Genomic DNA, 25,919 nt, shown 5'->3' with positions numbered 1-25,919 from the left:
TAAGCACAAGGTCTTTTATGAGGCATCAAATATACATTCTTATATACAAGGAGGAAAAAAGACAATGCCCGAAGCCCGGCTCCGTACATTCCCTCCCACTGCCATCCTCCCTTGTCCCCAGGGCCTGAGGTCTCTGGCCCTTCATATAGCCAAGAGGGAAGAGCTAGGCAGGGGCTGAGAAAGGGGGCTGGATGTGCAGGGTAAGAAGAGGAGCTGGGGTTTGTAAAAATATATTTATAATAAATAAACAGGGCTGGAGAGGCCGCGGAGATTTTGATGAACAGCAGGACTCAGGCATCTTGACTCCCAGCCCCTGCTCTGATAGTTTTGATGTCTGCTTCAATAAGGACATTTTGGACTCATCATGGAATTCTGGGAGCCTCTCTCCCCAGGGCTGTTGGTAAGTACCCTGCCCCCCAGCTGGGTGTATGTGGGTGGTATCTGTAAAGTGCATTGTCTTCAGTTGTAGGTGGGGTAAGTGTAAGGGAATGGGGGGCATGCAACATGGGTGAGGGAGGGCAGTGCCCTTCTCATCCCGGACCTGGGCCCCCCAAAACCTGCCTGGATGTGGATTAGGATAAGAACACTACAGGGAAAGGCAAGGTCTTGAAGCTGAAGAGGGCTGGGCTGGGGCCTACTGGAGAGAGGTCATAGGCTGGCTCCAAAAAGAATGCACTGCCCCAATTGGGGCCCAGCATAAGCAGAGTCCCATCCAGCAGTGCACTCATAGTCTATGTCCTCTAGCAGGCAGAAAGACACATGGAGGTGTGTGGCCAGCTCTTGAGGTCAGGGAGAGTGCCAAGTCCACTGAGGTTTGGCCATTACTCCAAAGAGCTCTCTCCTAAGCCTACATGCCCAGGGGAACCCTGGGGAAACCTTTACCTCTACAGTTCTGGAAGCTCACCGTTCTCTACCAGGTAGAGCTGAAAGGAAGCTCATGTTGGCCTGGAGGTCTGAGGCCTCTCAGCCAGACCTCCAGAGAAAAATGGGGGAAAAAAGAGAGGAAAAGAGGATGAGGAGCTCTGAAAGGTCCTCACCACTTCCCAGAGCTAGATAGCCCTGAGTTCAGGCTTCAAGTGTCAGGGGTCCTCAAATCTAGAAAAAAACATACTGAAAGGGTCAGAGGAGGGGCCCCAGGGCAGGGAAGAAGAGGGCAAGAGGACATTTCTATGTGTATATATACTTTTTAAAACCGAGAAAGCAGAGAGGGTACGCGGCCCCTCTGCAATGGTTTCCCCAGACCTTCCTGGGTCCCAGCTCACTATATCTATTCATCAGACCACGGTGCTGATCCGGCTTGGCTTGGCCTTGGGGTTTGCACTGGGTGGGTTGACTGTGCCAGGGGGCCCAGAGGCGTGCAGAGGGCCATGGGGTGAGGTGGGTGGCAGGGGTGAGTGTGGGGTGTGGGGTGAGGGTGGGGGCAGGGGCGGGTAGGAGGGGTGGGGTGGAATGGGTGAATGTGGTGACAATGGTGACTGAGGGTGATGGGCGTGGGAATAGGAGCTTCCTGGTGGCCGGGATCCAGGACCCCCAGCTGCTCCTGCTGCTGGCATCATCTGCGGATGGTGACTGAAGATGAAGTGCTTTGGGCCCTGTTTGTGGGCTGGAGGGTGCTGGGGGGCAGGACTGTACAGGGGCAATGGGGATGTGGGCTGGTGCAGTGGGTGGCGGCCATGTGGAGCAAACTGAGGGTGTCCTCCAGCCCCCCGTCTAGGAGCCCTGCCTGGCCGGCCCAAAGTATAGTGCTGGGGGCCTGGGACTGGACCATGTGCATGGAAATGGCGATGTGGCCCCACAGGTGGGGCTGAGGCGGGAGGTGGTGGAATGGAGCCCAGTTGGGGTAGGGGTGGGGGCTGCTGAGGAGGTGGGGGTAGAGGGGGCTGCTGAGGTGGGAGGTAAGGTGGTGGGGCAGGGCCTGGTCCTTGGCAGTACTGGGCATGCAGGGCCTGGAGCTTAGACTGCCCATCAGGCAGCACCCCCAGGCCACCATGGCTGTGACCGTGGTGGTGGTGGTGGTGGTGGTGGTGGGTGGAAGAAGCAGATGAAGAGGAGGCAGAGGCCTGGCCTGTTGGCGGTGGTGGCATCTGGAAAGGCCCCTTTCCCCGCTTGCTTCCAAATAGAGAGCCCAGGAAGGATGAGGAGTTGGAGACCGGCCTCTGGCTCTTGTACTCCTCTGGCGGCTGGGGTGGGGGCGGAGGTGGCATCCTCTGGTGAGGGCGTGGACTGCTAATAACAGACCCCTGGAAGGGGGGAGGGGAGGAAGTCAGGCCAGTCTAGATGTCCTAAACCCCCAACCCTAAACTCCACCCCTATCCCTGAGGGCTGGAGCTAGGGAGACAGAACTCCCAAGTAATAATAATAATAGTCCTGCATTTGCACATGGGGCTTCCCAGCTTACAAAGCTCTGTTGTCACATTCACTATCTCATCTGAGCTTCAGCTGGGAGAGGAAAAGTTAGTATTATCTCTTTATTACCCCCATTTTGCAGGCAGGGAAAAGGTTAGGTCCAGAGAAGCAGAATGGCTTGCTCAGAATCAGAGAGCAAGACTTGGAGGTAAAAGCTTTCTTATGGCCCAACTCCAAGGGCATCACTACACAGAGTCTGCCCTGGGGTTGAGAGGGGGCATGGGAGAGTGGAAGACAGACTGAGAGACAGGCAGAGTGAGGACAGACAGAGTTGAGGACAGATGGAGAGAATGATTGGCTGGGAGAGGCAGCCACACGGTTCCCCATATGGAAGGCGGGCAGCAACAGATCCCCTCCTCCTCTGGGGTTCCATGGCCAGGGAAGGGCTCATGCAGAGGAAGAGTGGGGCAAGAGCTGGCACTTACTTCGATGGTGCTGTCCAGCGATCCCACGCTGTTACGCCGCCCCCGCTTCCCTGCACCCACAAGCAAGGAGCCCAGCGTCAGAGCGGCAACCCTCCCTCCCCACCCTGCTGGGCTCCAGAACTGGGCACCAGGCCTGGGCCCCTCCCGGGGACAGACACCCCATTATCCCTTTCCCCCATTGAAGAGGGGGAGATGGGGAGGAAGAGCGATGAAGGAGGAGATAGAGGAGAAAAAGATGGAGGAGGAGGAGGAGAGGTGGTACAGGAGAGATAGAAGAAGAAAATGAGGAGGAACAGGGGAGTAAGTGAGATAGGAACTAGACTGTGGCCCCACTTCACACTCCCTGACCCAAACCCTGGGCTCCTCCTGTTCTGACCTGGCTACCAGGCCCCCTGTGGCATAGACTCAGGGCTCTGGATGAAGGTAGGGTATGTGCTTGTGTGTGTGTGTGTGTGTGTGCATGTGCGCATGTGTGGCAAGTTTCAGGAAGGCTAGTGGTCAGTGACAGAAGGCAAAGAAGACACCTGGTCCCACATCTCCCCAGCTAGGACAGGGGTTCCGAAAACTTACCTGCGTCAGAGAGGTCTCTCAGGGAACTGCTGAGTGCACCCCGTTTGAGCCCATCGCCTGCCCCATAAGTGTCCTCCAGGCTACTTCGGGCCAGTGTCCCATTCACTGAGTCTTTGGCCCCTCCAGGCTGGGAGGCATTAGGCCGCATCATACCTTTCTGCTTCTCCAGCTCCGCTGGGTGGCAGTGGGGAAGACAGAAAGCAAAGGTCAGGAACAAGATTGAGACCCCACCTAACGGACCTCAGCCCTTCAGAGCAGACTTACTTCTCCCTCCTTCTGTCACTCAGGCCTCCTGTTTTGCGCCCTGACCAGGCAGTATGTGTTTTCCCTCGGGCCTCAGCTTTATCTCGGAGGCTGTCTCAGTGGCCCACCTATCTCGTACCATCTCCTCTTGCTCAGTTTGCCCTCACCTCCTTCCATCCTTGCTCTTCCTCTTCCTTTCCCCTTCCTTTATCCCTCCTCATTTCTGCCCTTTCTCAATATTGTTTCCCAAACCACCCTTGCCCTTTGACAACAAGCTTCCCAGAAGACAGTTCGCTGGAGGGGCAGGGAAGCCCTGGCCGTCTTTTGCAAAGGGGCAAAGCTTTCCGGACCTCCTTCAGTTCTCTAGACCTTGCTTCAGAGCAGAGAGATTCCTGGAAGAACCAGAGCAGGAAATTGACATGAATTGAATCCTTTATTATGTGCTGGCAGTAGACTGGATGCTATACACCATACTTCGTTCTCTCTCAAGCCTCACAACAATTCTGAGGGAAGCATTATCATCCACAATTTTGGGAGGAAGAAACGGAGAATCAGAGAAATCATAGAGCTTTGCCCAGGGGCATACAGCTGGAAATAGTGGGGCTGACACTCTAGGAGCCGGGCTCCTTGAAGCTGGAGCCTGTGCTCCCTGGCCCTCCCTATACTCAGAGGTCAAGTATACTTTTGTCTAGTGCCCTCCCCTCCTCTTGGTGTATTCGTCCTGTCCCTTTCTCAGACTTTCCCCAGGGTCTTTAGTGAACTGAAATTTCCCCCTACCTTGCGGGGGAGTAGGAGCTACCCAGTCCTTCTATCTGTTTCTTTGTGGCTGCCTGCCTCTTTCTCCTTAACATCATGCGACTTAACTGTAATAAGGACCTAGGACTGCTTAGCCTGGAGAAGAGAAAACTTGGAGGGCATTGGAAGGACGGAGATGTAATCACTCTGTTCCCATATGTCTGATCAGAATGACTTGATGGAGACCCTGAAGGCTGGGAGGATAGTCACTTGGACTTGGCTCAGGAGTGAATATGTGGGGAGAACAGAAGGAAGAGTGGGGAGGAGAGTATTTGTTGAGCACCTCATGTATATTAAAATACTTCATCTACCTCATCTGATTTGATCTCTACTATTTTAAGAAGGAGATTTCACTCTCACAGTTTCATGTATGTGAAACCTAAGGCTCAGAGGGTCAAACAGCTCACCCCAGTTTATCCAGAACATAAGCAGCATACTCCAGTACCCTGATTCTTCTCCCTGATGTCTTTCAAAAGAAGCTCATAATTAGGGCTTGAAATAATAATATGAGGTCGGAAAGTAATAAACCCCTTGTCACTGAACGTATTCAAGCTGAGGCTAAAGGGTTCCTAGAATGAGTGTAGGAAGGTTGGATAAGTTAACTCTCAATCCTGAGATTCTCCGAGGACAGGATGCCTGGTTTGTGAAGGGCAGTGTATTAGGAAAGGAGACAAGAGGTGTGGCTGGGCTACTCACACTCTACACGGTATTTCTCCATTTCCTGCACCTCTGCAATGGACTCTCGTAGGTCAGATGTAAAGCGTAGCCGGTCTTGGAGGCTGGGGGCATTGAAAATGATGAGGACTTTTCGCTCCCCACCAGGTACTGCGGACAGCAACTTGATCCCAAACTGATAATCTGTGGGGAAAGGGAAGTAGCAGGGTAGGTTGGACACCTCTGTCTGGATTGAAGCAAGGTGGCTCCTAAGTGAAATGATGTTTCTAATATTTAACTCTCATCCTGAATCTCAAGAATCTTCAATGACTACCCTTTATTCCTGAAGCCCCCAAACTCCTGGTATTATAGTCCTTCCTGTTTCTCTCTACAGAAAGACAAAGTGAACCCTGCTATTCTCTAAAAACTCTGTCCCGAACACCTCTGCCTCTAATCATATTGTGTCTGCTGCCGAGAGTGTCACCCTGCTCCTGGCTCAGGGCTCCAAGGCACAGCATTCTCCAGCCAATGTTCAAGCATTCTTTTGAGGTGAGGCTGGTAGATTCGTAGCCCAGTGCTTAACCATTTGTGTCACTCAGGGACTCCTTGGAGACCTTAGCCCAGGGAAAAAGTATTCCAAAACCAGAAGGCTGATATAAATAGCTAATTGGCTGGAAGAAGCAGCCATGAAAGGCTAGTATGGAGGAAGGATGAGCATGGGAGTCATAGCATAGACTCTGGTGGCTGCGATTCAAGAAGGGACTCACATGAATTCTGGAAGAGCTGCATGTGCATTTCCACGAGGGGAAAGGACTGACGGAAGCTGTATGTCACCAAGATCTTCTTCTTCTGGAAAATTTTGGTGACCTTTAGCAAGGATGGGGAAAAGACAAAAGGTAGGATTTGGGATGGGAAATTTCCACATGGCACCTATTTCCAGTATCCTCCCTCTCTTCCCATCCCCAGTAACAGATGTATATACCAGAATACACCCGCCCCCCAAATTGGGTAGAATTGAAACTTGAGGAGCAGAATGGAGAATATGGGAGAAAAAGGCAAGTTCTTTATGTAAAGATGATGTACAACAGTCATTTAAGATTTTTTTGCAAGAATTAATTGAGTGCTGCTCCATCCAAAGAAGCCTTTCTTAACACCCCACACAGAAATGGTTTGGGTTTTTTGTTTTGTTTTGTTTTGTTTTTAATCTTCCCTTCTCTGAGTTTCCAGAGAATTGGTTTAGCACCTTTCACTTGTTAGGTGTTATGACACTCCTCTGAGACATGATTGCTCCCTGCTGGACTGGGAATGCTAAGGCATTCTCATCCATCCCTACTGGGCCTGGCACTTAATGACTATCTCTGCTGAAAGCCTGGTCTTACCCTCAAAAAACCCAAGTACTTGGGTACTCAGGACTCAATTAGCATAGTCTACAAATAGTCTGCAAATAATTCTTAAAGGTAAAGGTATTTGATTTCAGGATTGTTACAGTACATAGTTATATAAAATATTTTTAATGTACTTTGGATTATGAGGTCCTTGAGTACAAGATTATGTCTGTTTCACCTCTGTGTACTCAGTGTCTCAGTGTCTAGCACAGAGCTGGGTTCACAACAGCTGCCAATATATGGTAGATATTAAATATATATATATATATAGTAGATATGTACACATTCACTGAACACCTATGTATGCCAGGAACTCCTCACAGTTAGACCATTCCATATCCAACATCTAATTGATCCTCATGACAACCTTATTAGGTACGAATTAGACCCACTTCACAGCAGGAAAAATTTGAGGCTTTGAATATGCCTATTAAAAGTAGTGGGTTTCAACTGGGGGTGATCCTCCCCATCCCCACAGGTGGGCATTTAGCAATGCCTGAAGACATTTTTGGCTTAGTAGGGGTACTACTGGCATCTAGTAGGAGGCGATGAGGATGTTGTTAAACCTCCTATAATGCACAGCCCCCAACAACAAAGAATTATCTCTGATATCAATAGTGTCAAGGTTGAGTCAAATGTCAAGCCTTGTTTTGAAGGAGAGGAGACTAAGAGGGTCTTCTTAAATCCCGGAAGATTTGTTTCACAGCAGAAGGAAAAACACTTGTTCTCTATGATACCCAGTGTTGAGTGAAGATGTTTAGAAGAAACTCAGAGGCATATTCTAGTAGTCAGAGCTGTCTGACAAGGAAACCTTGGAGGCAGGCCACTTTCTGTCCCTGCAATCATATAAACACAGGGACCATCTAGGAGGCTAGTTCTTGCCCTGGGTAATAAGTTACCCAGGAGACTCAGAAATTTCCTTCCAGCCCCCGAGTCTTAAGAATCCTACCCCAAAGAGAGGACTATCTGGCCTGGTGATGAGCTCTGTTGTAAGACTGATTCAAACATCCCAATGACCCAAAAGTTTTAGACTGAACTCAGGGTCACAGATTGCCCTCCCTCTACCCAATCCTTTGGGACACTGAGGTAGATAGGGACATTTCCTACCACTTATTACATTTTAAGTCTGTCACACACACCCCACCCCACCCAGTCTACTGTCACTACCTCCAAATGGATCTTTGAAGAAGAGGAGGATTAGAGAAGACCTACACCAGATCCCATAGATCCCATGCTAGAGAACCTCACCCACTATGCCTCTGCCCAATGTTAATATGGTTCACACCAGACCCAGGGCCCAAGCTGATCGTCTTCCTTCCATCTCCTCCCTGACAATGTTCATACCACAAGAAGATCATTGAAGAGGAAGACCTCTCGCTGATGCAACCCTAGTCTCTGAGGACGGTTTGGATCTGGCACCTCATAGAGCTGGCAGCAGCAAACCAGTCGACGGTGAGGGAGAGACAGGACCTAGATAGGCGTGAAAAAATAAGTGTCAGGAAGGCCAGCCCACCAGTTTCAAGTCTTCAGATCCTTAACGTTCAACAGCAGAAGGAGGTTTATCCTTGATACATATCATTGTCACTCTGACAACAGGATATAAGCTACTAAGGTCTAAGTGTTTCTGCTACCTTGCCTTTGTCCCTGTGTCCCTTTGTCTAGAATACCTTTCTTGGCCAGCTCCACTGTAGCCTTCCTTCAAAATCCCCTCCTAATATTCTCTCTTCCCCGAAGTGTTTTCCAATTTCCTCATGCTAGAAACGACCTCTCCTTCTTTTGTGCTCCCCCAACTGGACGAAGAGAGTCAAACCCACTGCCACTGAGTTGATTCCGATTCATAGTGAAGGCACAGTGGGTTAAGTATTAGGCTACTGTCTACAAGGTTGGCAGTTCATGTGTACCAGTGGCTCCAAGGGAGAAAGATGAAGCTATCAGTTCCTGTAAAGAGTTACAGTCTCAGAAACCCAAAGGAGCAGTTCTATTCTGTCTCATAAGGTTGCTATGAGACTACAAGGTAGAGGTATTTTTTAGTGTGTTTTAGTCTGAAAATCTCACTGATCTGTGCATGCTCCCAAGGACAGATTACACGTCTTATTCACATTTGTGTCTTTGGTGCCCAGTGAAATGCCAGGCTCAGTAGAAAAGCATCTGGAAATGTTCACTGACTAGATTGCTGAGCTTTTGTTACCAACTTGGTTCTTCACTTGGGATGGGCAGGCAAAACCAGCAGTAGGAACGATGCTAGTATTTATATTGTACCAACTATATACCTTGCAATAGAATGTGCTAAATGCATTCACATAGAGGGGCTTTCAAACTGCATGACAACCTCCGGGGTATACAGCATCATCCACTCTATTTGGCAAGTAAGGGGAACCCAGGACTTAGAGAGGTATAGTGACTTTCTAAGCAATGGCAGAGGGAGACCAGAAACCTACCCCCACAGCAGTCTCCTAAAGTACTTACTGGTTTCTTGCCCACAATCATGCGCTCCACGGCCTGCACCTGGGATACATGGTCATCATTGGTCCGCAGTTCACGCCCCTGGATGCGCTGGTAGATGCCCACAAGGAGATCTCGGGGGATGTCTTCACCATTGTCAACCCCTAGGTTGGGGGAATAACAGAGATATAACACATAAAGATACTGAGTGAGTGGAGGGGTTTTCCACACCGCCCCCGCCCCAGACATGGCCCATGATAATGGTCAGGATTGGAAGAGGTAGGTTCCCTAAATTCATTCAGGACAAGGGCTAGACAATGTGCCTTCAGCAAAACAGCCAATTGCTTTTTACCTGGGGTGGGGATTTTGTCTAAACTCAGGATACACTGTGAGCAAAAGGATCACATAATATTTTTTACACTTATAATTAGCAAAATAATTTTAAATTATAGTATCTAATGTTATTAAGAATGCAGGTAAGTCAGCATGTATTATTTTGAAAGGTAATTTAGGCCAGAGCCTACATGTTGCTACCTAGTGATTTCTCTTCTAGAAATCTGCCCTAATCAGAATTAATCAGAAATATACACAAAGGGCTACGTACAGGGATGTTCACTAAGTGTCATTTACAATATGGAAACTTGAAAAACTCTAAACTCTAACAATAGAATAGTTAAGCTCTAACAATAGCAGAATATTTTACTATTGTAAAATATAGATGAGTGTATCCAATTAATAAAATAATAAACAACTATTAGAACTTGAAATGTACAAAAAGATTTCAATGGCATGAGAAATTCTTGGGGTAAGTTGAGTGATAAGAGTAGCATAATAAACTGCATAAACAAAATGAAAGAAAAGACTAGAAAATATGTACCAATATTAACCAATTTGGGGTGATTAAAAGAAAATTTCTGTATTTTGAAATTTTCTGAAATTAGCATATACTACTTTTGTTTGCTTGGTTAGTGATTTCATAATTATTGCTGTTAGATGCCACAGAGTTAGTTCTGACTCATAGCGATCCTATGTATGCACAACAGAATGAAACCCTGCCTGGTCCTGCGCCAGCCTCACAAATGTTCTTATGTTTTGAGCCCTTTGTTGCAGCCACTGTGTCAGTCCAGCTTGTTAAGGGTCTTCCTCTTTTTCACTGCCCCTCTCCTTTACCAAGCACGATATCCTTTTAATACTTGGTGGGAGGTGACTAGCACACACATATCTAAGTATATATATATATATATATATATATATGTATATGTATATGTATATACACACACACACACATACATATACTGTAGAGAAAGTATATGAATGAGTGAACAATGGCAAGATTCCAGATAGCCTCTGATTTATCTCACTTCCCACTCCCAAAGTTTACCATCCTTTTCCGCTCTTGATTGTCTACTGAGTAAAACACACTCAATTCTACTTTTTAAACCTTCTACTGGGGCAGTTTTCTCCTATGGAAATACCACGCCTCCTCTTTGGAGAAGTGCTCATTGCATTTTTACCAAATTTGTCATCGTCTTTCCCTTTCAACTCTATTTCCTCTTTCATTTCTATTCAACTAATCTTAACATCTGTGCCAGATCTATTAGGCTGCTTGGCTGCTCTTTGGGGAGAGACATCAATTCAATAAACCAAGAAAAAGGATAAAATGATATTTTTTATTTGAAATTCAAGGCCATCATATATTGGCTCCAACTGGCCTCCATCTCAATTATGCCTTAAACAACTTTACATTTCCTACTCTGGACCTTTTCTTATTCTTCCACACACTCCCTGCCTTCCATATGCTGCTCCCTTCCGGGTTTTCCCTTCTTTGAGCTCAGACTGAACTTTGGGCCTCTCTAACATCACTGTGCACTTTCTGTCTTGTTAGTTGTCTAGGTACAGTCTTTCCCACAACAGGAAATTCTCTCAGGGCAGGGACTATGGCAGACTGACTCCCCTCCTTTGTCCCCAGCATTCATCATAGAGTCTAGCGTACACTAGGCACTTGGTAAGTGTTGACTGGCTTGTCAGTTGACTGAATGAACAAAGGGGTGCATGCATTCATGAATGGAGAAAAAGGTACCTCATGTAATTAAATGAGTCTATTGGCATAAATAAAAACGAGAGGAAAAGAGGGAGTGAATGAATAGACAGATGAGTGAATGACTGAGTGAAATAGTGTAAGCTCTGTTAGAATCCAAAGCTTTCATCTATCAGGCTCACTGCTGTGGCCCCAGGACCTAGAAAAGCTTGGTATACAGTAGATACTCAGTAAATATTCAGTACATGAATGAGTAAACAGCAAAGGAATATTTGAATGAAGAAAAACTAATATCCGGGGACCACCCAGTCTTGGCAGAAAGTGAAACATCACAGGTTGATTTCCAGGGAGACAATGCAATATCCAGAATTTCCCCCACCCCCACCATCCCTTCTCAGGACAGGAAAAGCTGATAGGGGGGTCTGGTCACCTCTCAGATTCTTGATGAAGTCATCTAGTTTCATCTTGCGTTCAGCCTTGACGCTGGGACTGTACATATCGGTATTGAGGAGAATGATGGCAAAAGCAAGGATGAAGATGGTGTCTGGATTCCGGAACTGGCGCACGAGGGCTGGGTTACACACACAGTACCGCTGGCTGTAAGGCAGAAGGAGCCAAGGTCAGGCTCAGGCACCAGCAATCTTCACATATGTACCATCCTCTCACTGTGGTAATACTAGCCCTTTCCTGCAAGAAATACTTCCTAGTCCTTTGGATCAATTTGTTCTCTTAGTAATTTCTCCTAACATTAGCAAATAAAAATCACAATCTCTGTCTTTTATGAACCTTTGTCAGTGGCTTTAGATACACTGTCTCATGTAAACTAATCACAGTTCAACAAGCAAACACAAAAACATCCTAAACTCACTGCCATCAAGTTGATTCCAACCCAGAGCAACCTTATTATAGGGTTTCTGAAGCTGTAAATCTTTATGGTAGCAAATAACCTCATCTTTCTCCTGAGGAGTGGTTGGTGGGGTTGAACTGTGGACTTCGTGCTTAGCAGACCAATACTTACCCAACAGCACCACCAGGGCTCCATAGTGTAGCTATTAGCAGCCCCATTTTACAGATGAAGTGAATGAGGCTCAAAGTGGTGCGATAACTTGCTCAAGGTAGTAGAGCTGGTGAAAAATGGTGAAGCCAGGATGGAAGCCCAGATCCTTCTGATTGTACAGAAAAACACATTCTCATCAACTCTTCTGTTTCTCTTCTAAATACTCAAAAGTGGCAGAGGCCAAGATCTATACCCAGATCTGTCTGACTCCTAAGACATTTATAGTAGAGTAAGCATTGGACTGCAAGGTGCAAGGTCCGTAGCTCATACCTACCAGCTGCTCTGTAGGAGAAAGCTGAAACTATCTGCCCCTGTAATGATTTGTAGGCTTGGAAACACGATACAAGGCTGCTATGAGTTGGAATTGATGCAACAGAAATGGATTTGAGCTTTGGTTTTATAGTGGTTAAACTCATGGATTTAGCCAGACTTGGAATTCAAATCCTGGTTCCACCACTTACTCACTGAATGGTGCTGGGCAAGTTATTGGACTTTTCTAAACTTCACATTCCTCATCTGCAAAATAGGAATAATAGAAGCATCTAACTCATAACACTGTTGTGAGTATTCCGTGAAATAATCATGTTAACTGCCTAGTTCAACACCTGATACACAGCAAGTGCTCAGTGCATGTTAGCTGTTGTCAGTTATTGAATGCCCATGTTCCAGACACTAAGCTTCACAACTTCCTTGCAAGATAGGATTTATAATTTCTGTTTTATGGAGAGGAAACTCTGAGGTAACCTCATAAATATATACTACCCGGCCTTCCCTCAAAGTAAGGAGGGGCCGCTTCCGCAGTCGGGGAGTAGGCACACCTGAAGGCTTCAATGAGGCGCTCCACTTTCTGGGCTTCACCCTGAACTCGAATGTGGGATTGGAACTTCCGGAGTGCATCATCCAGATCCATCGAGGAGAAGTCCATCTCATCCACCACACAGCTGAGGAGTAAAGAAGGGAGTGGGTCACTTTCAACTCCTCTGCGGAAAATCTCTGACCCACCTGGTTTGCTTGAACGGACAGACACCACCACTGATAGACTTCTAAAATATAGACTCATGGTCCAAACAAATGTATAATGAAGAGGGAACGTTTGAAACGGAATCCACTTCAGAAACTCCAAGAAGGACATTTGATTATAAAAGGTCCTTCCAAGAAGCCCACCCAAGGCAGAGATGGGAAAATTGAGGCCCAAAGCACGCCACAGTCCACATACGCTTTGCTCAATGCCACAAAGAAGACTTTCTGGCCCAGAGAGATTAGGGCTAATCCTTTGAGAGCAGGAAAGTGTCTTCATCCTGTTTTTAAAGTTTATCTGAGCAAAAACGGACAGGCTTCCCGCTCCCTCCCTCCTGCTCTCCTTTTCCAAGAATCCCGGGCCCATCCTAAGGTCCTCACTCTAACACGTCTCTGTTGAACTGCTTCTGTCGGTTTCCTAGGAATTCCCCTATCATCTGCCGGCTTAGGCCTTTCCGTTCCAGGATGAAGTGAGCCACGCCCACTGGTGTGTCGGACAGGAAGCCTCGCTCAATCAGATACTGGATACCCTTTTCGGGCTTCCTGCAGAAAGAAGGGAGGTAGATGAGACAACTGTCTTCCTGGAGATGTGCCCTCTGTCCCATTTATTGAACTTCATTTGGGTCTAATCACTGCCTCAGAGAAGCAGGGGATTTGGTTGAATCCCTCATGTTACAAACAAGAAAACTGGGGACCATGGAGAGAAGTCACTTGCTCATTTCATGGAACTTCAAAATTTCAAGGTATTTTCAAGCCAGCTCCCTCCTCCACCGGAACTATAGCACAATGAAAAGAAAACTAATATTTAATGAGAACCTGCTCTATGCCAAGACCTTTAATGTGGCCTTCTCTCCAAGTCACAGGACCTCAGGAGTAGGGAAAAAATGAAGACGCTACCTTTAGCCATATCCCATGTCCCACCTAGGCAGGTATCACTCAGCCTGTCAATCTTTACATAGACAAGAGGTTCGCCACTAGCAAAAATCTGGGTCTCTCAGGTACTAGTTCTCATTTTTAGAGCCACAGAACCTTAAAACTCTACAAAAGCCAGAATTTGGACGGGATTTTTGGTGCTACAGGTGTCGCAGATCCATTATGTATGATTGTACTTCTTCACGAGTCATTTTCCTTATCTATAAAACATTACTACCTACCTTGTCAAATAATTATGAGAATTCAATATGGTGATAGTATTTAGTAGTGTCTCAGAATGTAAGGCACTGTTTTCTAATTATTTCCCAATCAAGTATCATACTTCTGTCCCATTTCTCAGTACCCAGCACCTAGAAAAACCTTAGTCACAGTAGTCCATCACTCCACCCCACCCCGAACACCTCAAATATGTGAGCGGGCTTCAAAAAGTTCCTAAAAAATGCAATGAAAAGAGAATGAACATTCTCCTTGACCTTTTTGAAGCCCTATGGTACATACCCTGTTATTTGGCAGGTAGGAAACTGAAGCCCCGAGAAGGAACATACCTTGTCCAGGATTGCATAGTGAGTCTGACCAAAATCAGGTAAGAGATTCAGGTTCTCTGTTTCCCAGACTACGGCTCTTTCTACCCCATATTGACTCCCCACTAAAAAGGGGAGGTGGGCAGACAAAATTTAAAATCTAGCTTAAGGAGAAGGAATAAGTATGAGAACACCCTGCTCAAGAAGAGCCCATAGCCGGGCAGTGGCAGTACTAAGGCTAGAACCTAGATGCTCTGAGACGGGACAGGGAGGAGGGATTCTACTCTGCCACACTGCTGCTAAGCCTCTGCTCTGAACAGCTGGGAAGAAATGTCATTCTATGAAGAGAGAGAATGGCAAAACCAGGACCACTCCTTGGAGTTCAGTCTCAGGGGCCAAAGTGCCTGCGAGCGGGTAGAAAAGAGTAAGGAGGCTAGAATGGAGACCACATACTTATTGAAGAGGTTGAGGCCAATTCTGTAGTGCCGTCTCTGTACTACATCGTTGTTGAAGGCTGGTGAGTCCCAGCTGTGTCTCGTCTCCCGCTGGTAAGTCTGCTTGCAGAGGCCAGTGGCTGGCGGCTCCCGAAGGCTGTCCCGAGAAGAGGAGCCAGAGCTACAGTTGATGGTCTCATTGGAATTGCTGGAGCTCTCAAGGCTCTCGTTATCTCCACCATCAGAGTTCTCGCCTGCTGCCTCACACTTCCCCAACCTCCGACCCCCAGGCACACCACTAGGCCCAGTGCCACTGTTGGGGGCTGGTGGCAGGGGCCCTGGAGGGGCTGGGGCTGGACCCTCAGGGGCTGGGTAGTGTCGGTGTGGGATTGGGGCCCTGCCTGGTGGCCCCTTGTGCTTCAGGGTCCCATGGGGGCTGCAGCCATCAGCCTCGTACACCAGCTGGCGATGGACAGAGCCGCGATCTGAGCGGTCACTCAGGTCCACGGAGCTGTCGCTAGGAGGCTCAATGGTAAGCAGGGGAAGGTGGGCAGCCCGAAGTCGGAAATCACGGCACTCCAAGCACCCAGGACCCCTGCGAGTGCCTTCCTCACGGCCACCATCTTCCCGGGTCCCTGGTGGCACTGGTGGAGGAACTGGAGGGAGAGGGGCTGGTGCCCAGAACTCAGGCCGGCCCTGGGTTGGGGGCTCTGCACTAGGCAGTCGCTCAGGGGATGGTGGGGGGACAGGGTCATCCAAATAGAGAGGAAGATCACTGAAAGACGTGGCTGAGCTGTCTTCCTGCTGTTCCTTTGACTCCCGCTTTTCCAGTTGTGCTGACCCTGGTTCTTCAGACATGGACCCTGAAGGATGGCAGTTCAAGGCTTCATCAATGGATTCAGCCAGAGATTTCACCTGTGGAAGAGGAGGGAGGGAAAGTAAGGAAAGACAAAGGGAAGTACGGTAGGGTAGTGGAAGTGGGTAATGAAGGAGGGACGGAAGGAAGAAGGAAAGATTTTCTTGGTGGGTTGGCCAAAAAAAGGTACTCCCCTCCCCCCACCAACCAGATTCCCTGATGTCTGTAGCATAACTCCCAGAGAGCCATTGTGAGCTCACATGAGCTGGGACTAATGCCCACAAGTTACCTTCTCAGATACATCAATTTTCCTTCGTGTCCATGTAGACCCAAGTCAGAGGCTACCTCCTTTCTAATTCGATCCACATTGCTACCTCTGTCATGCTTCAGGGTAAACCAAAATCTCAACTTCCTCTGGGTACCCAGAATTCTGTCTGGTTCTCTTTCAGGAAATCTAGACTACTTAACCTTGAGAAAATGGACCATGTATGGTAACTGCCTCCCTATGTTATCTTGCCTCTATAATGGGCCTCAAAGACCTCCATCTCCTGGTTTTCTCATCCTTGTATGCCCCATTTTACTAGCATTGATCTGTGTGGCCTATAACGCTTCAGATATTAGGTTGTAAAAGATGCAGCTTCTTGTCTTGTGTGCCCCCACTTACTTGTGCTCTCTCTCTGACCACTTGCTGAGGATGGAGGTGAGGGTATGGAGGTAGGGTTCTGTGGAGAGGTGAAGAACTGATGCTTCTCAGCCAAGTGACTGAGCTTGAAGATAATAACACTTGTTTAAGCTCGGTCTTAAATTAGTTAATTCTGAAGTAATTTGTTATGCATCAATAGATAACTAACACACTCCCCCACCAGACTTGGATAGCATGGAGAGATGGGAACAGATTTGTTCCTCTGTCCCCCACCAGGCTGTGATTGCCTCCATTTTCCTCCATGAGGGCTGGGTCCCAGACCTGTTTTCTCTCTTTTTAGCACAGCTCAACACATTGCTTGACATAGCAGGTGTTCAATTCAATGACTATTTTATGAAAGAAAGGATGAATTATATAAATCTTCTCTGCAATACTTCTGTCCTTCCTTCCACTGTCATTGCCTTCACTTGTTTCCGTGAAGTATGCCCAGGCTGATGGCTGGGCCAGATCACAGAAGTCAGAGCACAGTGATTGCTTTCCTCATAAAGCATCATTCAACAGCTTCCACCAAACACCTCATTGGCTTTAAAAAAGGAAACTAACTCGAACTTAGTAGCTGCCATATTCTAGATCCTTTCATTTGTATTACCGAGTCTTGAATTGAGTCTTCAGAAACAGTTCTACTAAGAAGGTTTTATGTCAGTTTATGGACTATGTTCCAGTGAGGTTAACCAGTTTGTTCACAGCCACACGGCTGGGAAATGGCAAAAGTGGGATTCAGGGTATGCCTGAAACTCCAACTCTAGAATGGCCTCCCACCACCATCACTGCCTGTTCCCATGCTTCCATGCTTTTGTCCGTGCAATGCCTATGTGAGTAATGTCCTCTCAACTACCACAAACTTGCTAAATCGTATGGACCTGGTAAGACCCAGCACCAATGTTGTATTTTGCAGCCGCTTGTATCACCCGCAGAAGAAAATGTCCTCTCTCTTCTCTGGGTTCCAACTGTACTGTTTATGATCCTTTCCTGGGGCTCTGAATGCATACTGATTCAGGGACAGTAATATGTACACTTCCTACTATATAGGGAGATTCTTGAGAACAGGGACCATGGCCAGCTCATCTGTCCCCCTCACAGTTCCTAGCACAGAGCCTAGAGCAGGGGTCCTCAAACTTTTTAAACAGGGGGCTATTTCACTGTCCCTCCGACCATTGGAGGGCCGGACTGTAGTTTAAAAAAAACTATGAACAAATTCCTATGCACACTGGACGAGTCGGCGTCTAAGCAGGACAGGCAGCAGCGGCAAAAACATCCAGCGGGCCAGATAAATGTCCTCGGCGGGCCGCATGTGGTCCGCGGGCCATAGTTTGAGGACCCCTGGCTTAGAGTTATGATATCAAATAAAACGATCCAGTTTCGAAAAGTCATTTAACTTTTCAGAGCCTCAGATCACCAGTCTCTTCCTCGATAAGCTAGGGGCAATAATTCTTGTCTTGCAGATTTGTTAGGAGGCAGACCCAGCACCCAGCACATATGAGGAGCCCATTATCATTAGTTAAGTCTCCATTTGAAGTGAATCAAGTTCCAAACAGTGAGAGCTTTTATTTTCTTATTTGTTCTGCACACCTAGATTTCTAATTAAGATTCTTTTAGCCACCTTTGTGTCTTGCCATTTCTTCTCATGATGTTCACAGTCCCCACTCAAATTGTAGCTATTTATTTGTTTTTATTAAATGCTTGTCATGCAACTTCTTTCAGCTTGAAGTATGCGTAAACAAGGCGGAGCTACAGCCCGGGTATGGGGAAGAAAGGCCCGTTTCAGGGGTCCTGACCTGTTTGGAGAAGGAGTCTTCCAGTTCGGTGATGTCATTAGAAAATTCTCCAGATGTAGTGACAGAGCTTCCACCGCCATCAATGCCCCCACCACAGGACCCTCCGTACGAGAGGCCTCGCTCAAGCCGGTGGCTCCGGGCACCAGCCATGGCACCCTCGTCCAGCGAGGCAGGCTTGCCCTCAAAGTACGCAGGGTTCTGTGCCTTCTCGTATTCCTCAAAAGAGAATTGCATACGCATGTTAGAAAGGATGATGCGGCGGGACATGCGGCTCTCGGAAGCTGAGCTGCGTAATCGCTCAAAATTCTTGTTCATGCGGTACTGGCGGAAGGCTGTCTGGATGGTCCGGGCAGCTCTGCGACTCAGGAAGGAGCCCCCATACTTCCTCTCCAGCATTTCCACCTGTCAGGGAAGGGTCAAGGGCAACAAGGTCAGAACTGCACTGTAGCCTCATTCCCCAGCATGGTCCCACAAGTTACTGCTAACAGTGCCTGGATGTGCCTGGCTGTGCTCTCACAATGCTATGGGTTACCTTTAATCAGAGATCGCACTTGTCACTGTTGCCTTTTTTTAAAAAATTGCAGCATGTACATGTTCCTTATTTTAAAAGAAATAAGAAAACCCCAGAGAGACCAAAAAGGAACAGAAGGAAGAAATAAATTGAGAGCAAGAAGGATAAAGGGAAGGCAAAAGATGGAGAAAAAGGGAGAGCAAGGAGAGAAGGTGAGAGGAAAGAAAGAAAAGGAAGGAAGGAAGAAGTAAACAAAGGAAGGGAGGGAGACAAGATGGACTCCTTTAAAGTCCCACTATGTAGGCATAGCCACAATTAACATTTTGGTATATGTCCTTCAGTTTGGGGGCTTGGGTCTTTTTTTTTTTCTTCTTCTCTACACATGGTATTGTGTCCCTTTAAAAAACTCAATATATTGTATCACAGTGTTCTGAATTTGTCAACTCAAATGTCTGTGATTCCTCCGTTAGACTGGGTCTAGGACAGGGTCCAGGTCTCATCTTTATATCTCCAGTGCTGGCAATCAATGTTTGCTGAGTGAATACAAAACTCCATGGATGTGTGCTGAATAAGTTATTGAGCCCTCAAAGGATGTCTTCTCCAAGTCCAGTCTCCCTGGCCTACCCTGATACCATCTTGAAACACCCCATCCCAATGTTGTCCCACGGCTCTCTCTTACATCCCCACCCCCACGCCCAGCACCTTCTTGTCCTGCAGGTCTGCGGAGAGTTCATAGCTGTCCGATAGGGCCTTGGAGCGCTTTATCTCCTCCTCTTCTTGCTTCCTCAGGGCAACACTGGCTGGCTGGAGGCGTGCCCGCTGAGCCCAGGGAAGGCCCACTCCAACAGGGGGCCCACCCATGTGGCTGCTGGTGGGGGGCAGTTGGCTCAGTCGGTAAGGGGGCTGACTCCCAGGACTATCAACCGCTGTGCTCAGGTCACTGCCTGGGGTATCACCCTCCACACTGTGGGGATGAGATAAGATGAGCCAGGATATGGGAATAGCAGAGGGGCCTGCTGGGCCAGACTAAGAGGGAGTGAGCAATGCCTCACTCCTCAGTCTCATCCACCCAGACTTTCTCATGAGTATGGGAACCCCAACACTTAAAGCCTAGAGAGGAGTTGGGTCCCTCCAGTTATCTCCTCACTACCCTCACATTTGCCTTCCCAGCCCAGTTTTCAGTCTTGTCCCGTCATAGCTCCATTCTCAAACCCTTCTTCCCCTCTCACAGGCTGCTTCCCTTATAACGTGATCCTCTTAAATTGGACTCTTTTCCCTCCAGGCTCTATCTTCTCACTGTCTTGTCCCCAGTCCTACTTACCTCTCGTGGCCACTTTCCCTCATAGCCTTATCCCCAGACCAGTTTCCTCTTACTCCCTCAAGCTCCTTTTTCTAATAATTTTGTCTCCTAATAGCTCTATCCTCAATCCTGCCTTCTTTTGACATATCCGTTCCCTTATAGCTCCACCCCCGGACCTCCTCTCCTCACAGTTCCATCCTCTCACTGTCCTGGGAAACAGTGTGCTGTGGTTTCCCTCCCAACACTATCCCCAAGTGCCAGAGAGCCATTCCTACATCCTGCGCATCCAGGCTCTCCCACCCTCCCCCACCCAGCCCTACCCCGCCCGACCCCACTGTAGCTCCACCCCTGACCTCAACTCCCTGGACTCCAGGTCTGGCTAGTTCCCAGAATTCCCTGGCTGTGGGGGCGTTGGCTCTGTGACTGCAGAAGGTGCCTCCCCATCCAGCATTCTCACAGGTAAAGAGCTGCCCTGCGGGGCAGCTTCCTTTTTCTCCTCATGGCTTCCTCTGTTCAGCGGAGGAAGTGAGGCAGGGGCCTTGATGCTCAGGAGTAGCAGGAACTGGGCACCAGGTCTTGCCCGTCAACTCAGAGCTGTTGTTCCTCCCGGAACCTGTTCCCATGGTGCCATGGCAACCAGGCTGCCAAGGAACCCAGGTGGCGACAGAGCCCAGGCGCCCTGAGCTGAGCCAGGCAAGGTGAGAAAACAGGGAGGGGTCAGGAAGGGAGGAATACGCAGGTGAGGCATGGAGGGGATTGGTGGGGGGCAGGGATAGGTGTGGCTAGGTTCCAGAGAGAGACTGGTTTTGTAGGCACAGCTTGGCTGGTGAGAGGGTTAAGGGGCTACCCCCAGTCCTACTTTGCAGAGGTCAGCGTGCAGGGTAGAGGCAAGCTGGCGTAGGTGTGGGGAGCAGTCCCCTGCCAATGTAGGAGTTTGCACTGCAGCAGGCCTGCCAGCCTTGCAGATGAGCACTGCAGGAACTACCTGATGTCGGTGAGGTGGGTGGCTGGGTTTGGTGGGGAGACTGCACGCACTCTGGTGGCAACTCCCATCACTGCTTACTCTTCATTCTCCCAAGTGCTAGTTTGTGGCACTGCCAAGAAGCAGTGCACAAATAGATTGGGGGACTGCCCTCCAGCTCACCTCCTCTCCTCTCCCGAGCCTCAGGGAGCCTGACATCACCCTCCAGGGGATAGATGTAGCCCAGCCTACCCCAGGCATCAAAAATGCACCTCTCCTTCCTTTGAGGACTGCAGGGTCCCACCCACAAACCTCCCAAACACAACTATATTCATGAATCATCCATAGCGCCCATTGCTATTAGAGATAGGCCAAGTTCCTTATTCTGGCATTTGAATTTTCTCCAAAATACAATAGTTCATACTTACAGGGCACTTAATATTGTTCAGGCACCATTTTTATCACTTCACATTTAATAACTAGTTTACTCTTGAACCAATTCTATGGGGTGGGTACTCTTAATTTTTCTTCATTTGACACACAAAGAAACCAAACCTCCGAGGTGAGCTACCATCTATCTATGGTCACACAGCTGTTAGTGATGAAGTCAGAGTCAAATCCAGGCAGTCTGAACCCAGAATCCACGCTCTTAAACAACCCATACTGCACAGAGGGCTGCCGGTCTGGCTCAGCTCTTGCTTCTCTGAGATATTCTCTGCCTTCCACCTCCAAAACTTCACTCAAACCTTCCACCTGAAATGCAATGTCTGCCATATCTACCATCTGCAATCTGAGACGTCCCCCATGTCCTGGTTCTACTAAGGTCTTGGCCATATGCTAGCACTAAGAGGCCCTCTTGAATCTTGCCTCCGGCCAGAAAGTACTGCTGATCCTATTCAGAGCTTCTACACATCACACAGCACATGTTTATCCTTTTCATGGCGCAGGTTAGCTTTGGCAAAGCATGACAGCTATTTGTGTTTGTGACTTCCGGAAGCCCAGTATAGGAAGAGAACTTGCTATCTCCTCCATAGTAGAGAGCACATGCCTGGCACGGATCAGGTGCTCAATAAAGGCTTCTGCAGTGAAGTAATGGATGAATGAGCTCTGGTGGCTGCTCTAATACTACGCTCACCTGAATATTTACCATAGCCTCCAAGCTCCTCTTCCCATCTATTTTCTGTACTGCAGCAAGAAAACTTTCAAAAAGGACAGATCTGATCATTTCACTTAAAACTTTTCCATGGTTCCGCATTATGCACTTGACAAAGAATTGAGTATGCTTTATGTGCCAGGCACAGTGTTGCTGTTGTTATTAACTGTTGCTAAGTACCCCACCCCCACCCCCGCAGTAGTGAAGTCCCTGTGAACAATGGAATTGGACCATTGTGATCCCATGGGCTGCTTTTTAGAAATAGATAGTCAGGCCTTTCTTCCTAGTCTATCTTTGTCTGGAAGCTCTACTAAAACCTGTTTGGTCTCATAGCAACATAGAAGCTTCCACTGACAAGACAGGTAACGACTGGCATGAAGTGCGTTGGCTGGGAATTGAACCTAGGTCCTCTCGGTCTAGCTACCACTGAATTTCCACTGCCTTCTGGTGTAGTGCTGGGTGCGGAAAATATAACAGTGAACAGGATACACAAGATATGCTCCCTCACAAAAGTGACATTCTAGTAGGGAAAGCATACTATAACAAACAAATGGAGATATAATTTAGGTAAGGATCCCTAGTTGCACAATGGGTTAAAGTATTGGGCTGCTAACCGAAAGGTTGTCAGTTTGAACCCAGTAGTTACTCTAGTGGAAAGATGAGACAGTCTGTGTCCATAAAGATTTACAGCCTCAGAAACCATACGAAGTTCTACTTTGTCTGACAGGGTCTTCATGAGGTGGACTTGATCAAATGGCAATGAGTTTGTTTGTTTATATATTTTGTAGGCTAGGTGCTAGGAAGGAAAATAAAGCAGATTTATAGAAAGTCTTATTTTAGATTCCAGGGAAGGTCTTTCTGAGAAAAAAAAATGGCACAGAAGCAGAGCCCTCATGGAAGTGAGTGAGTGAGCTGTGGGGCTGAGGCAAGAGCAATCCCAACAAAGGGTGGAATGCTACCTGGCATATGTGAGGACCAGCAACGAGGTCAGTGTAGCAGGAGAAGAATAAGCAAGACACTGAGGACCAAATCATGGAGCCCACAATAAAGACTTTGCCTTTTACTCTTACTTAGAGAAGCAGAGGAGGCATATGATCTCATTTAGGTTTCATAGGAACCACCATCCATAGAATAACCAACAACTTCTTCACCATGGCCTGATCCTAGCCTTATATATGAAGAGGCTTCAAAAAGTTCATGAAAAAATGGAATTTTCAAAAATGACATTTTTTCCCACCAACTTTTTGCAAGCCCCCTTCATACCCTCTTCCCTATTATCCAACCTGGCTCATAGCATCAGTTTGTTCATCAACATTCACCTCAGGTATGATCTTCTATGCCCACCTGCCCACCTCCACACAGGCTGGCTCATAGGCCGTCTCCATCCATAAAACTAAAAACTAAGCCAAACCCAGTGCTATTCAGTTGATTCTATCTCATAGTATCTCTAAAGGACAGAGTAGAATTGCTGTGTAAGGTTTCTGAAACTGTAAATCTTTATGGAACCAGACTGCCTCATCTTTCTCCTACAGAGTTCTTGGTGGGTTCAAGCTGCTGACCTTTTGGTTTGCAGCCCAATGCTTAACCCACTGTGTCACAAAGGCTCCTCATCCCAAGGGCAGGCATATTTATTAGCTCTTTGAATCCACACAACTTACTGAGGCGGGACTGTTTGCCCCATTTTATAGATGAGGACACTGAGGCTCTGAGAAGTGATGGTCATTTGCTTAAGGTTACATAACGAGTGAGAAAAGCGGGATGTGAACATCTTGACTCTTCCCACCATTGGCTCTGTGCTACCCCCAGGTATCCACTCTTTGGAAACTCCCCTCCTTGAAAGTGCACTTCCTTTTTGGTTGCAAAGGAAATCTAGGCTGTCAACACAACCTTCCAGTATGGGCCCTGACAAAGAGGAGAGTGCTTGAGGGGGTTGCTCCTGACACCATGCACACTACTGAAGAAACAGGACCTGAGGTAGGGAATTCCCCAAGGAATGCACTGGAGGCCATGTAAGTCATTTGGGAAATCTCTTACCCTCTCTTTGTCTTTCTTTCATACACACGCACACACACACACACACACACACAGAACACACGATAGAGTAAAAAGCTGGGCAGGGCTTCATTCAGGTCCTGACTGCTATTTACCTGCATGGTTCTAGGTACATAACTTCACCTTTCTGCACCTTAGTTTCTCATCTGTGCAGGGCTTAAGCAAATGCAATCCCCCTTTTGGATTCCTAGGCTTCATAAAGGCAATGGAAGACCCCTCCCCTCTCTGGGCTCCTCCAAGTCAGGAACAAAGCACATACACATGGGTACAAAAAGACAGACACATCTAAAGTCCAGCAAACATAGAAGCAAACACATGAACACAGATATGAATATATGCAGACATGTGCACATATGCACGTGTATTCACACACACAGAGACACGCACACTCACAGAGATTCCTTGAAAACCAACATGCACAGCCTTGCATCCACAACTGCTATCTTTTGGGCTAATTCTGTGAGGGACATTGGAGAGCATCCTCTGCAGAGAGGAAATAAAGCATTTTAAACAAACAGCCACAGGACATAGCTGAGGAACAGAAGAAGTGCTGGGGATGCTCAGCAGAAAGATCCCTCTTGCTTGGGAGTGACTGAGCAGAATAAAATATAAACTCACACTTACTGCACACCTTATCTGTGGCAGGCATGTTCACCAATTTATGAGTAATCTATGTGATAAATGTAGGGGAAGAATTTTGATTTTTATTTCACATATGAAGAAAAAAAGGCTCAAGGGGAAGCGTTAGATTTGGGGATTAGAAAAGGAAAGAACAGACCTGTTCCAGTTCTCCTACTGCATTGAAGCCTTTCTGTGGGAGAAAGCTTTGGAGCTACATTTTGCCTAGGAAGGAACTAGTAGCGATGGGGATCAAGAGAACCTTATGAGCCAAGACTCTATGGTGGGGAGAAGTGGGACACTAAATTCCATAAGGATTTGGAGCTGACCTTCCTGTGCTTGGTGGAGGCACTGACCCTCCAGGGATGCTGCTGCTCATGGGAGGTCTTCTCTACCTTCTTCCCTTTATTGGTACTGCCTGGAGCCAGGCAGCCAGCAGGGGATGGGATCAGGATGAAGTTGCCATGGAAATGAATGGGGGCTATTTCCATGGAAACCATAAGATGAGGGCAAGAGGAAGCTGGGGGTGCTGAGGAATATCCCCATGACAACTTAAGGTGGAAGAGAGGGAGTAGAAATGAGAGTTAAGAAAACAAGATGAGGAAGTCAATGCATCTAGACAGAGCCAGGGGCTTTGGGCTCTAAGGGGAAGCACTTTGGTAAAGAAAAGACTACACTCAACAGGAGGGATCACTAACTACCTCTCTTTCATCCAACAGTTCTTCTGCAGGCTGTTTTTTGCTCCCCAACCCCAGTGCCTCAGAGATTCCAAACTTGAGCCTAGCCTGATCCGACACAGGGACTAACAGAGAAAAAAGAACTTCTCTGAGGGCCTGACTGGATGGTAGAATGGGACAGACATAGGTTTGGGGAGCACACAAACCTGGCTCTGCCTCTTTTCAGTCCTAAAAATAATCATTATAATTTATTGAGTAATTGGCTAAGTATAGCAACTCTTCAGGGTCTGGGTTTTCTCCCCTAGAAGATAATATGTAGAAATGACGATACAGAAAAAGAACTCAGCGGGGGTGGAGCCAAGATTCAAACAAAAGTGCCTCCGACATATCTGA

General features: G+C 47.6%; 1 protein-coding gene across 2 annotated transcripts in view; it reads right to left on the bottom strand.

The window, feature by feature from the left end:
- Positions 1-25,919, bottom strand: part of IQSEC2 (IQ motif and Sec7 domain ArfGEF 2) — a 110,299-nt gene continuing 84,380 nt past the window's right edge. Inside the window, exons 3-15 of one of the 2 annotated variants that reach the window (XM_004713128.4) lie at positions 19,468-19,729; positions 18,255-18,656; positions 14,940-15,835; positions 13,414-13,575; positions 12,834-12,956; positions 11,389-11,555; positions 8,945-9,084; positions 7,823-7,948; positions 5,861-5,960; positions 5,136-5,297; positions 3,402-3,575; positions 2,832-2,881; positions 1-2,240 (exon numbers count right to left, since the gene is read on the bottom strand). In XM_004713128.4, the coding sequence (XP_004713185.1) occupies positions 1,275-2,240; positions 2,832-2,881; positions 3,402-3,575; positions 5,136-5,297; positions 5,861-5,960; positions 7,823-7,948; positions 8,945-9,084; positions 11,389-11,555; positions 12,834-12,956; positions 13,414-13,575; positions 14,940-15,835; positions 18,255-18,656; positions 19,468-19,729 (3,730 nt within the window). In that variant the 3' untranslated portion in view covers positions 1-1,274. The remainder of the gene's footprint in view (positions 2,241-2,831; positions 2,882-3,401; positions 3,576-5,135; positions 5,298-5,860; positions 5,961-7,822; positions 7,949-8,944; positions 9,085-11,388; positions 11,556-12,833; positions 12,957-13,413; positions 13,576-14,939; positions 15,836-18,254; positions 18,657-19,467; positions 19,730-25,919) is intronic. The other variant, XM_045288328.1, reaches the window with a different exon arrangement.

This window comes from Echinops telfairi, unplaced genomic scaffold (genome assembly GCF_000313985.2).
Source record: "Echinops telfairi isolate 266 unplaced genomic scaffold, ASM31398v2 ScPeMD7_19;HRSCAF=73, whole genome shotgun sequence".
Lineage (NCBI taxonomy): Eukaryota > Metazoa > Chordata > Mammalia > Afrosoricida > Tenrecidae > Echinops > Echinops telfairi.
Note: the sequence above shows the minus strand (reverse complement) of the source record. Positions and strands in the feature narration are given on the sequence as shown.